Below are 14,477 nucleotides of genomic sequence, written 5' to 3' on the forward strand. Positions count from 1 at the left end.
TCCTCCCTCATCGCCCCCACTGCCGAGTTGTCACAGAGCATTAGAGCTCCCTTTATCAAATAGAAACTTCCTCCTAGCTAGCTATTTTACATATGGCAATGTATGTGTCTCAGTGCTACTCACTCAATTTGCTCCATCTTTTCCTTTCCCTGCTATGTCGGTAAGTCTGTTCTTCATGTCGGTAAGTCTGTTCTTTATGTCATTGTCTCTATTCCTGCCCTGCAAATAGGCTCATCAGTACCATTTTTCTAGATTCCATATATATGCATTAATACACAATATTTGTTATTCTCTTTCTGACTTCACTCTGTATAACAGGCTCTAGGTTCATCTACCTCACTAGAACTGACTCAAATTTATTCTTTGTTATGACTAATATTCCATTGTATATATGTACCACAACTTTTTTATCCATTCATCTGTTGATGGACATTTAGGTGGCTTCCATGTCCTGGCTATTGTAAATAGCAATGCAGTGAACGTCAGAGCACATGTGTCTTTTTGAATTACGGTTTTCTCAGGGTATATGCCCAGTAGTGGGACTCGTGGGTCCTATGGTAGTTCTGTTATTAGTTTTTTGAAGGAATCTCCATACTGTTCTCCATAGTGACTGTATCAATTTACATTCCCACCACCTTGTTTGTATATTTCTTGATGATGGCCATTCTGCCCCATGTGAAGTAATACCTCATTGTAGTTTTGATTTGCATTTCTCTAATAATCAGTGGTGTTGAGCATTTATTCATGTTGCAGTTGACATTTGATGCCAGATCATTTTTGTTGTATGGACTCTATAACCTGTGCATTGTAGGATATTTAGCATTATCCATGACCTATTCATGGAATTTGCACTGGCCCCTCCAATTGTGATAATAAAAACTGTCTCCCAACATTGACAAATGTCCCCTGGATGAGAACCGCTCATCTAGCACATAATGATAAACTATGGGAACTATTATAAAAGAAGGAAACTTTATGAGAATATGTTGAAATGAGTCTGGTTTGACGGTGGAGTCAGAGAAGGCCTTCTTAAGGAAGTAGTATTTGAGCTGAGGTCTAAAGTTAAGTAGGAAATACCCAAACAAGGAGGGCAGGGAAACAAGGGGAGAGCATCCTACAAATCCGAGACCATGGCTAAAGAAATGGTAATCATTTTGGCTCCATTTTGAGACACTCAGTAGGCCCGAATCCCAACCTGTCGCTGTGATTCTCCTCCAAAGAGGAATCTCAAGAGTTGTGACCTCTTTGCTGTGAATAGAGCTTAAAATATTAAGAAGTTCAGCTGCTGGTATTTAGACTCAAAAAGCCCCATATTTTAATTCTAACTCCTCCACCTAGTAGGTGCATAACAAGTTATTGAACTTCTCTGAGTTTCGTTTTCCCCATCTATAAAATGGGTATAATAATTTCATCCTCATGCAGTTTCTGTGAGGATGAATCCTAGGAAGCCCCTTGCAGAGGGCCTAACACATGATTTGCGTTGCATGATCATGGCTGCTGCTGCTTACTCTTGCTTTTTGAGCATTTGTTAAATGTCATGCATCATATTTAGGACTTGATACATATTATTTCATTCTAATCTTTGTAACATTTAAAAAATCTTGCCTATCATTTTAATCTTAATTTGCACATAATAAAACTAAGTTTTAGGAAGGTTAGGTAATTTGTTACAAATAACATACCTGGTAACTGGTGGAGCCAGGGGTTTAATCAGAGACATTTGAAGAAAGAGAAGCTCCTCCTGATCACAAAGCCCCACTGATTGTCTGACTATGACTCTAACTACTGTCCTGTGACTTACTGCTCTACTGCTGAGTAACAAATTGCCACAAGTTTATCTCCCAGTTTCTGTAGGTGAGATGTCTGAGCACAGCATGGCTAGATTCTCTGTTTAGGGACTCACTTGGTTGAAATCAAGATGTCAGCCAAGACTTGCAGTTCTCATCAGGGGCTTTGGCTCCTCTAAAAAGCACACCAGTTGTTGGTAGAATTAATTTCCTTGCAGTTGTAGGACTGATGTCCTAGCTGTCAGTTGGGAGTCACCCTCAGCTCCTACAGGTCGCCTGCACTGCTTGCCATATGACCTCCATGGGCATTTCACAAACATGGTTGTTTGCTTTCCTCCAGGCCTCTCTGACTCTCATCTATGCCACTGTCTTTAAAGGACTCATGTAGAGTGTCTTAGATCCTGCTGGACCAAAACCTGATCTTAAAGTCAGCTGATTTGGGACCTAAATTACATCTCCCAAAATTTTTCGCAGCAGTGCTTAGAATAGTAGTTGACTGCCTGACCAGGAGATAGTGTGTGCCTACTAGGGGAATCTTGTGGGGCATCTCAGCATTCTTCCTACTGCCACACTTTAGTTCTATGACTGCTGAAGCCATCAGAGAAAGTCTCCTGCCCATACTATGTTTTGGGGTCTAAGCAGCTCTTTGAAATGATATCTCCGTTCACAGCCTTCCTTCTCTGCCTCGCTCAGTGCCCCATGCAGGCATACAGGAGTTCCCCCAGGTTTCCTGCTAGTGAGGTTCTCTGCTACCCTTCCATGCTTACCTCCATCAGCACTGTGAATTTCTCTCTGGTTCTTTCCTCCTCTGTCCTCTGTTAGGAGAGTCATGTAATTCCCACTATGACAAAGAAAAGTCTGTGCTCTTGGAGAAGGCAGAGGGCTACCATTGCCAAATATAACTAGGAACTGATTCCAGTTCAACCAGTGCCATTTTGTGGAATCCAAAATTTTTTCTGACTTCTTAGCCACACTTATCCTCTCCACTTCTTCTCCTCCCTACTATGTTCTCTTGTTTCCCCTGAAAATTCCTGTGTTCTTATAAGCATGCCAAGAAAACTGCGCTCAAACCATCTGGACAAGTAATCCCAGCGTGAAAATTATCTTGGTACTTGGACTTCCCAAACTAAAAGGGTTTGAGTCATTCACAGAGACCCACCCTAAAAGAGCCTCATTCTTCTTAAGGAAAGGAAATGACACCTTAATAAAAAGGCAGCATCCAGACTATAAAATTTCACCCTGCCACAGATTTCTTCACATCTGATCTCTGCGGAAAATTTCACTGATTTTTTTCAAAAGTAACAAATGAAGAGTGTGAGAGACGGGATGTGGAGAATTAGCTATACCGAGCATGTATTTTAGTTTAAAGGCTTAAAGGTGAAAGTCCTTCATAAATAGTCACATAAAATAGTATTTTTGATCCACCCAGACTACTTGACATCTGTTTATCTGGTTCTTGATAATTTCAATAGTGGTTTTGGTGCACAGAAGAATATAAAGTGACCATAGGCTAAAAATGTGAGTTGACTATCTTGATAGAAAATGGAAGCCAAGACAATCTATAAATGAGTGCCTCCTCTGTGATTTGTATTTAATGAAACTAAAGATCAAAGAAACAGCAGCTGTGTTCTTGAGAAGAAAATGTGACTAGTAATACGCGCTCTCCTGATAAGACTTAAGATGAGGTCAAAAGACCTAGGATTTTAATTCAGCTCAAATTCTGCAACTGAACTCATCAAAACCAGTCTTCCCAAGTCCCCAGTGATCAAAAGGAGAAAGACTGGTGAAAGCCAAAGTGGAGAAGCTGGGCTACAAGTATCCCAATTCTCTTCAAATCATTGGTTGAGGGCTGCTCTCTGAGGCATTAACTCTCTAGGGTACCCATCTGTGGACCTCACAGTGTGAGGAGGACTCCAACTGACAAAGAAAGCCCTCAGGCAAATAAAGGCAGGCTGTGGCCCTTGGAAGTCAGGCCAGTGTCCTGAGGTGGAAAGAACAAGTTGATGTGAGTGTCTGATATTCCAGATTTAGTGAGATGCTCCATTTCTCCTGGAAAGAGCTATACCAAGTTCTGCCCTGACATCCTCTTAGAATTTGTAAGAAAAAAAAGTATACATAGAATAAAATATACATCTTGTCATACAAAGGATGTTCAGAAAGTAAGTTATGATGTTAAATAATAGAATAAAGGTCAATATCTGAATGCTTGGTCCCAACTGGTGTCTCCTCACCTCCTACCTCAGCTGCCTGATCCTCCATCCTGATCTTCTTCTGGCACTTGAACCGCTTTGCTCCTTCACATGGCAGAACCTTTGCACAAGAAGTTCTCGCTCCCCAGAATGCCGTCCGCAGTCCACCCCACCCCACCCCAGACTAGATCAGGCCACCCTGGGACATGTACCTGGCCTTTAGTTGGGTCCACCAGTCAGCAGACTCTGTGACAGAAAGAAGCACCTCTGGGTTTGGCTCCATACCCTGCCCCCAGAGTCTGGCACAACGCCTAGCACTCAGGCAGTTGGTTAATATGGAGTGAATAAATGGATGTTAAGAAAAAGAAAGAAAGAAAGAAATTCCAAGTGTCAGTCTTGATATTTGAGACAGCTCGGATATACATTCTTTCTCATAGCTTTTTTTTCTTTGAGTAGATAGTTGATCCGTTTTACTCCATCCATGTATATCTGTGTACAATATACAAAATCTAAAGGTATAAAGTGATTTACCTTATGTTTTAAAATATGCCCTCTCCACTCCAGTATTCTTGCCTGGAGAATCCCATGGACAGAAGAGCCTGGCAGGCTACAGTCCATAGGGTCGCAAAGAGTCTGCCATGACTCAAGCAACTTAACACACACATCCCTACCTCTAAGGTAAGGGTTTCTAGGATCAGTACCTCTATAGATTCCATTTCTAAGTCCTCCTCTATTTGCACATAGTAACAGATACTTGTGCATTTGCTCTTTTCTTTTTTTTCCTACAATTGGTAGCGCACTGTGTATACTGTGTGTGTACTGTTACTTTTGCACTTAATGAAACTGGAGATAAGTCCTTATCAGGACATGAAAAGTTTCCTCATTCTTTTTTCCCCTCAACATTTCATGCACATTCTCAAAATAGAGCAAAATTTAAGTAAGTTTACTGTGAATACTTGTAAACACTCACCAGCTAGGTTTTCCCATTAGTATTTTTACTGTGCTTGCTTTATCAAATATGCATCCTTCTAGCCATCTATCAAACCACCTTATTTTTTTCTGCATTTCAAGAAAGATTGAAGACCTCAATATACTTTTCACCTAAATACTTCAGCAAATGTATCATTTCCTAGAGTTCAGTATTTGTCTACATTTTTTTGTGTAAAATGTATGTATAATAAAATGCACAAATCTTAGGTACGTGTTTGAGTTTTGACACATGCACACATCCTAGGTGTATATTCACTGAGTTTTGACAAATGAGTACAGACAGACTCTATACAGAGGATTAATATCATTCTTTGTGTCAGGTCTTTCACCAGTCAATTCCCACTCTTACATCCTCAGAAACAATTATTGGTTTTTCTACCATAAAGTACCTTTGCCTGTTCTAGAATTTCCTATAAAGAAAACCATACCGTATGTACGCTTTTGGTTTTGAGATGCATCCATGTTGTTGCACATCTTGCTTTTTATTGCTGAGAATTCCACAGGAAGGAGTAGATTCCAAAGTATATCCACAGTTTCCTTAATCTCCTCATCATCATAACTACATCTTATGCCATTACTGGTAAACATTGAGGCTGTTTATACCTTCTGCTATCACAAAGATTGACCTCTCCTCCTGGGGACTATAAGTACATGGACTGGACTTCTAGAAGGGGAATCACTGAGTTTGATAACCCTTGCTTTTTGATCCTCAAACCTGAGAACAAGTCTTGATGCATGAGACACTCATCAGGCATGTTTCAATGGCTGGTGATTTGCAAGACATCTTACGAAAATGGTAACTGTGAATTTCTCCATCCATCATTTCCCAGCCTCAGGTCTGTTGCACAGCTGAAAGCAAGCTGAGAGACATGTCACAGAAAACAAATTCCATCAAATATTTGTGAGTCTTAAACTCCTCTAAAGTGTGGGTATCATTTGGTACACATTCCTCTAGTTTCCCACTAAACCTTTTGTTTCTGTCAGGCTTTCTCCCGCAAAGTTGGTGGCAGACTGACTGCTGGGCTCACTCTCAGTTATAATCCTTTGTTCAAGATTCCACATCCTTGCAAGGCTCTGGGTTTCATTAGATAAGCTTACCCTCCACCCTTTTTTCACACCCATTATCCCAGGTCCTGGAACGGGGTGATGTGTTTTCCTTACTTTCCCCCCTTTCTCTTTTATTTCCCACTGATAAATGGCAAAAGCAGCTGTGGACTTTGCTTTGAAGGTTCTGACGGACGAGCATGATGAATCGGTGATGGATTAGAGCAAATGAATCACATAACAGGGAAAGGGAAGAGGGCGAGAGCACAGAGCCGGCTCCCAGCTTTACCGTTTTTCAAACTCCTTAAAAGCCAGCATTTCTTTTAATCTGGTTCCAGTTTCTGCGGTGACTCTGCATATGTTTAAAAGAGGGAGAGCAGAGAAGTCTTGTGGATATAAACAGGGAATTCCATTCTTCAGTCCAGCTCTAAAGCCGCATTGTCATTCAGGGGGAGTTTAAATAGCTAGGAAACCACTTCAAGGCCCCTCAAAAACAACTGGGCAGCTCCAGGAAGAGGAACAGTTGGCAAACCAAGTGACAGAATTGAAAACTATAAATCTTTACCATGAGGACTGACTAGCAAAATACAGCTGTTGCTGCTGGTAGTCATCTCCTTGTTTGGAAGCAAAGTGTATTCTTGAGCTGATTATCATAAACTGCTTGGTTACTATGAAATGGTAAGCATGAGCAGGTTGGAATCTGGTCTTGTTTGGAACCCAAGAAAAATAAGAACAGTTACTTCATTGCCTGTAGTGTTTCTAGTCTTAAAGAGACAAAGACAATGGACTGCAGTTCTGGAGCTGCGGGTTAAGACTGGGACTGAGAAATTCCGAGTCCTCCTTTGAAATTCAAGAGATACTTAACAGAGAAGAAAGGTCTTGGTGGATGGATGATTCCTTTGTATTTGAACAAGAGGGGCCCTCTTCCTCCCCAGATGGAAGGCCATTCAAAGGAAATCATTAAAGAACATCCCTTTCTACACTCTGGGGATAGATGCAGAACACAGTGTAGAATTGATGCAATTACCCAAACACGGAGGTTAGGACAAAAAGGAGGAGAAAATCTAGGCCTAGGTGTTTGGCCAATTGCTAGGATCCTAGGCAACATGAAGTAGTTACTTCTTACTTTCCACTTTCATATTTTAAGGAAAGTACAGAATATATTGTAAAAGTGTTAGTCACTCAGTCTTATGCGACTCTTTGAAACCCCGTAGACTGTAGCCCGCCAGGCTCCTCTGTCCATGGGATTGTCCAGACAAGAGTACAGAAGTGGGTAGCCATTCCCTTCTCCAGGGGATCTCCCCGACTCAGAGATAGAACACAGGTCTCCTGCATTGCAGGCGTATTCTTCACCATTTAAGCCACCACTGTGTTAGTATATTAGAAGCTAAGTCATGTCTGAGTCTTTGTGACCCCATGGACTATAACCCACCAGGCACCTCTGCCTTGGGATTCTTCAGCCAAGAATACTGGACTGGGTTGCCGTTCCCTTCTCCAGGGGATCTTCCAGACCCAGGGATTGAATCTAGGTTTTCTACATTCAGGGAGATTCTTTACCATCTGAGCCACCAGGGAAGCCAGCTAGGGTTAAATATAAGGGTTCAATACTAAAGTAACCGATTGCTTAAATATTAGAAATCATACAAATGATAGTTCACTATCACAAAGGTCTAGGGGGGAAATGGAGATAATATTTCCAATTAAGTGACCGAAGCAGGGAAGCACAATATTAAAGGCCACCAAAGACTGTCGAATGACAAGGAAGCTAGGTTTGATTTATCAAAAATTTTTTGGCCATGAGTTCTTAGATAATCAGTATAGTTTCCAAGACTAAAGACTGAAAAAGGCTCGCCCAGCATTGCTGAATGATAATAATCCTTGCTGACAGTGTGATTGAGCCCTTGATATAGACCACTTGGCTAAATCCTTTCCACATATTATCTGATTTAATTTTTACTTCATCCCTGTGGATACTGTGGCATAACTTTCTCTTGGAGAACTTCAGCAATCAAATGGATCATTTTTTAAAAACAATTCTGGCTGCCTTGCCCAAGGTAGATCTGAAAACATGAAGCAGTGATTAGAAAAGATACTTATTATCTTCTGTCTTTCCTGTACACTTCTTGCTCTGACTTCCCTTAGAGTGTGGGTCTAGTGGGAGATCTGAGAGATTCTAAGTTATTACCCACATCCTCCATTTATTTCCACACCTCCTGTTGCCAGGTACTGGACTAATTCTTGGTTGTGATGAGTTGATGAATACTAAAAGCAGAAAGGGAGGGAAATGATAAAATTGATTTGTGTGTGTGTGTTTCGACCATGCCTATTTTGTAATTCTATTTACAAGACTGACAAAGCCTGTTTGGAAAAGTCATATTAAATATGAATGAAGGTTAAATGATTAATTAGATTTCTCCCACAGTGTCGTGTTTTTTTTTTAATTTACCAAGGTATCTAGATACTAATAACACTGAGTCCTAAAAAAATGCATGTAGTTTGTTTATGAGATGTCTCCACCTACATCTTCTTTCTGACCACAGTGAGCTTGTTATGATTAAATATTTCTCATTCAACAAGTATTTATTGAGAAGCTCCTCTGTAGCAGGCCACCCCCCTACCAGATTCTGAAGATGCCTTAATATGCAATGCCCTTTTTATGTTAATAGTGCAACAGACAGCTGACGTTAGGTGTAGGTGTGTAATCACTCAGATAAAAATACAGTTACCAACAATAATAAGTGCCGGCGAGGAAAGGGACCTGAGAGCAAGAGAAAGAGTACACAGGCTATCTCATTTGGTTGGGATGCCCCAGGAAGGCCTTGCTGAGAAAGTAACTTTTCAATGAGTGTGAGATAAAAGGCGGCCAACTCAAAACTGATCACAGGGGTCTTCGAGGAAGAGGAACTAACATTGGCCAAGGCTCTGAGGCTGGGAAGTGTTAGGTGAGGCTGGCAGGGGTGTTGCTGGCAGGCTGGGGCTCATGGGGTGGGCCATAAGGCATATAAAATCAAGGGCAAGACCAGGCACCAGAATGCTAGGGAGGGACTAAATCCAGCAGGACCTAGTAAATATTTAAAGCTTTATTAGAACAAGGAATGAGGCGCTGTTGATGGTTTTAAGCAAGTAAGTGGAATGATGAAATCTCCATTTAAAAAGGATCACTCACTTTGGAGACTGCAGACTGGATTGAGAGAACCAATTTGGTCTTAGGGAGACCCACTAGGAGGCTACTGCAGCAGCCCAGGTGCAAGGTGAAGGTGGCTGGGATTACGGTGATAGTTACAGAGAGACGACTAGTTGGAGAGATTTGAGAAATATTAGTCCATTCTTGCTATATCTTGAACCGAAAAACCATGTGCACAACTGCAAAGCAAAAGTAAATAATATCTTTGTTCATTTACTGAACCAAATAAAGTAATTCACACCTTTATGAGTGTTTTTTTTAAAAGAGGGAAGGTTTTCCTAAGTTATTCTGCCTAGCTGTTCTCATCAACACTGTTGATGGACAGATGCTGTCTGTCTAGATGTTGACACTAGCATTAAGAAGTCATAAACTGACTCACAGATTAGCACATTGCTCCTTCAACTGAATTGTTGAAAAAGACAAGTGCCTCACAGAAGAGGATAGAGATATTATATGAGTTTATTTATCTGCCGTGTGCTGGAAAGTACTTACTAGAGTTCACCATAAGCTATATTATCCTTTGCCATAGCCCTCCTAGGATATGATTTTGATCTTTCTCAAGTGAGATCATTCCCTTCATCAACCAGAGGCCACGCCTTCATTCCTGAGTCATAAAGTCTATCTCCCGACCCCGTGATGAATGTGCTGTCCATGCACAGTCACATTCTGTTGCCTGGTTCATGTTAGTTAATTCTTTGGTGTCCTATCTGATTACACGCATTGAACTCAGCTCCTGTGAACTTTACTCTTCCTCGGCAGGATTGAACAACAAACTTTACTTTATGTACTGTTTGTCCTTGCTCAAACCACAGCCCTTCACTGGATACAGTCTACAAGTTGCTCTTTCGGTTGAGTTGGCAAGGGTTCATCATTTTGGAGGTCAAGGTTGCACATTTCTGTTTCCTGTAACACATGCCTGGATAAACCAATAATTGGGGTGCCTGCATTTATGAATGGGTCATTACAACACCCACTGTAGTCATAGTAACACTGTGGTGAGCCCCTCTCCAAGAATCAGAGGGACTTCGTTCATCTTAATGGATTGTATTGCTTAGGATTTGTTGGAAGTTTAGTGTTTTAAAATGGTTTTAATGGTTTTTAACACTAATAACTTTTATTCTCTACGAGAAGATAAACATTTGATGGATTTCAGTAGTGTCTCTATAAAGTTATCCCCTCTGTGTCTATGTATACATTGGAATGGATAACAATGAGGGTGATTATCTGGATAAAATGCCCAGAGCCGAGATAAGAATCTGAATCAAATCCAAAATCCCTTTGCTTCACTGTCTCTTCCCATTTGGCTGATGGTCTCCCTTTTCCATCCTTTTAATTGTGATAGAATATAAATAACATCAAATTGAGCATTTTAACCATTTTTTAGTATAGCATTAAATACATTAACAATAAGTACATTTAGCATTAAGTACACCATCACCAGTATCTGTATTTCTAGAACTCTTTTATAATCCCATATAGAAATTCTGTACCCATTATACAATGACTCCCCAGCATCCTCTCCCCCACCCTCTAAGCTCCTGGCAACCTCTGTTATACTTATATCTGTGAATTTGCCTATTCTAGGTACTTCATATAAGTGGAATTATATAATATTTGTCCTTTTGTGTCTAGCTTGTTTCATTTAGTATGTTTTCAAGCTTCATCCATGTTGTAGCATGTGTCAGAATTTTCTGTTCCTTTTAGTGGGTGAATAATGTCCCATTGTATGGATATACCACATTTCATTTACCTCTTCATCCATTGGGCTTCCCTCAGGGAGCAGATGGTAGAGAATCTGTCTTCAATGGAGGAGACCCAGGTTCAATCCTGGGGTCCCTGGAGAAGGAAATGGCAATCCACTCCAGTATTCTTGCCTCAAGAATGCCATGGACAGAAGAGCCTAGCGAGCTACAGTCCAGGGGATGGCAAAGAGTCAAACACTACTGAGTGATTCACACTTTAACACTTTCACTTTCTTCATCCATTGGTAGACATTTGGGTTGTTTCTACCTTTTAGCTCTTGTGACTAAGGCTGCTGTTGGTGTACAGGAATCAACCCAGGTCTCGGCTTTCAGTTCTTTTGGGTGTATATACCTAGAAGTGGAATTGGTGGATCATATGGCAATTCTGTGTTTAACTTTTTGAAGAATTGCCAAACTGTTTTCCATGATGGCAGTGACATTTTATATTCCCACTAACGATACACCAGAGTTCCAGTGTCTCTACCTCCTCACCAACACTTATTGTGAGCCATTCTAATAAGTGTGTCCGTTTCTTTTTAAGTGGTCTTATGTCTATTTTCCTGGTCATCATAGAATCAGCTGATGACTCTATACAACATGGCTGATCTAGGTCACAGAAAGATGCAAATTTTCGTTTAGGCAAAAAATTAAAAAATAAAATATTTCATCCAGACTCAAAATAAGCAAGCGGTGATAACCCATAGGAGGCAGTGTAGCAATGTGACTGAAAGCTTGGACTCTGCCACCAGACTGCCAGAGTTTGAACCCCAGGTTCGCTATAGCCAGCTGGGTCTGGGTGATCTTGCATGAGGTGCATGACTTTTCCTCAGTTTTCTCCCCTCTGAAGTAAGGATAAAAAAGGTACCCACTTCCAAGTGTTACTGTGAGGTGTAACTGAGTGAACACATGCAAAGCTCTTAGAACAGTGCTCTATAAATATTAGTTTAAACAGCACTAACTCAGGACATTTCTGGCATCCATATGAAGTCATTTGGACCTCATCACAGACCCCAGGCAGTTAGGGCAGAATCTTGGTAGGGGATGAACTCTGCACTTTTAATGAGCACCGAGTGCCCAGTGATCCCTACAAGCATTAGTGTTTGACAACCCCTGCGCTAACCCATAGCCAACTACTCTCACCTCTGGATTTCATTTGACCTTCAAATAGCTCAAGTCTCAAGAAGTGATCCCATTTATGTGCAAGTTGCAAAACTACAACCGAGATTTTAAATTATTAGAACTGATAGCCTATAAATATTTTAAGATTATTCCCTGAAAGAAATTCGCTTTAGAATTTTTCATCCTGTTTATTTAGATGTATCACTATCTTTTTGCAAGAGCAAAAAGATGGATTTTCCCCCCATCTGTTTAAAAGGACAAAGGCTTTACATTTTTGTAACCAGTTTTGTTTAGCACATTTAAAATGCCTCAAAAGTTGCATTTTATTTTTATAAAACAATGATCCTCAGTTCAGCTCAGTCGCTCAGTCGTGTCCGACTCTTTGTGACCCCATGAATTGCAGCACGCCAGGACTTCCTGTCCTAACACTCCAGAAAATGCCAGAGCACACATGCAGAAGTCACCTGGCCATCCACAAGCAACCAGATGGATGGCATTAAATAAACAAAACATCATAATCGAAGACACAACTTCTTTCTTGGCCTAAAAAAAAATCAGAGGAATGTTCCAGTTCCCAAAAGTATTTTAAATATGGACAGGAGCTCTTATGAGATACTTTTCACATTTCACATTTTAGAAGTTGTTTCAACAATCTGAAATTTTCAGACAGTTGAAAAGTTGCAGAATGTAGAGACTTTGCACATGCAGACCCCACTTTTACAAGCAGGCCAGTCTCATCAGGTTCCCACTGGGACAGCCATCAGAATTTTCACTCCATGCCCACAGGAAGTAGAACTGGGATCACCAGGAAAGCTGGGGTTACTAAAGATCATGTCAGAAAAAAGAAATAAGAACATTTCAAATACAGAGCCTCAGAATCATTTTGCAAGAAGCATCTCTCAGAATAATTACAAACAGTGGAAATATTTTGCACTGAAAGCAATGACCAGAGACATCCTATCAGCACCTTCCCAAGATTTCCCAAGGGCCTCATAGTTTAAGGAGTGGCTGTCCTGCCATAGAAAAGCTGATGCAGAAATTGAGGTTTTACCTGCCAGAGCTTTGAAAAGAGCCTGAGTTGCATAAACACATTGTCAGTCCCTAAATACTCCCCATCCACACACCAGCATCACCACAACCCAGATTATGCCCCCAGAATATGAAAAATAGCAACCACCATTCTCAAGGGCTCACCATGGGTCATAAGCTCAGCAAGTCCTTCCCCTTTGTTACCCTCATGAATCCTCACAACCTTATAAAGTAGACTCATTTAACAAATTAGGACAGCTGAAGGCTAATTCATTTATTCATTCCAGAAATATTCACTGGGCACTTCCTGTATCTAGAACTCCAAAATGCAGTGGTTAAAAATGAGGCCGGGAGGGACTTTCCTGGTGGCTCAGTGGTAAAGAATCTGCCTGCCAAGACAAAGGACATGGGTTAGATCCCTGGTCCAGGAAGATTCCAGATGCTGAGAAGCAACTAAGCCCGTGTGCCACAACCACTGAACTTGTGTTCTACAGCCCAGGAGCCATAACTGCTGAAGCCTGCGCACCTACAGCCTGTACTCCACAGCAAGGGAAGCCACAGCAATGAGAAGCCCGCACACCACAGCTAGAGAGAAGCCCCCACTCACCACACCTCGAGAGAAGCCCTCGCAACAACAAAGACCCAGCATAGCCAACAGTAAATACATTTTTTTTTTAAGTGAGTCAGGGAGGAAAATTGTAAATGAAGGAAGTCAGTCTGAAAAGGTTCCTTACTGTTTGATTTCAACTACAATTGTCCCTTGAACAGTGCAGAGGTAAGGGGGTGTCAACCCTCCACACGGTGGAAAATTCTAGTCTAATTTATAGTTAACCTCCTAGGCCTTTGTATCTCAAGTTCCCCTGTATCCACTGTATGGTGTCTGAGGATTAAACCAATCACAGATCATGTATTTAATATTTAGAATTAAATATTTATTGTTTAATATAGAAAAATCCATGTATAAAGTGGACCCACGCAGTTCAAATCCACATTGTTCAAGAATCAACTATATATGACATTCTGGAAAAGGCAAACCTATGAAGACAGCGAAAAGGTCAGCGGTGCCAGATGTTCAGGAGAAGGAAGGATGAATAGGTGGAGCACAAGGGACTTTAGGGCAGTGAATCTGTTCTGTGTGATACTATACTGGTGGAGCCTAGAATGTATAACACCAACCCTTATCTAAATTCTGAAATTTAGTTAAGTATAGTGGGTCAGCATCGGTTCATCAGTTGTAACAAATGCCCCACCCTAATGCCGGATAGTAGTAATAAGGGAGTTGGGATATGAGGGAATGTATTAGAACACTCTGTACCTGCCACTCAATTTTTCTGTGAACCTAAATCTGCTCCAAAAAAAAAGTCTATTTTCTCTTCTTAATGGGAAGGGAGGA

The 14,477-nt window shown here is 41.0% G+C and overlaps 1 protein-coding gene across 3 annotated transcripts in view; it reads left to right on the forward strand.

The window, feature by feature from the left end:
* LOC147348281 (uncharacterized) overlaps positions 1-14,477 on the forward strand; it is a 434,645-nt gene that overhangs the window by 360,103 nt on the left and 60,065 nt on the right. The window contains exon 6 of one of the 3 annotated variants that reach the window (XM_086366966.1): positions 5,797-5,880. The exons of the other annotated variants lie outside the window; for them this stretch is intronic. Within the exon in view, the coding sequence (XP_086223092.1) occupies positions 5,797-5,819 (23 nt within the window). The 3' untranslated portion in view covers positions 5,820-5,880. Of the gene's footprint in view, positions 1-5,796; positions 5,881-14,477 lie in introns of those variants that run through there. 3 annotated transcript variants of the gene reach the window in all.

Source organism: Bos grunniens, chromosome 22, assembly GCF_055505025.1.
Source record: "Bos grunniens cultivar Pamir isolate PY7600 chromosome 22, Bosgru_T2T1.0, whole genome shotgun sequence".
NCBI lineage: Eukaryota > Metazoa > Chordata > Mammalia > Artiodactyla > Bovidae > Bos > Bos grunniens.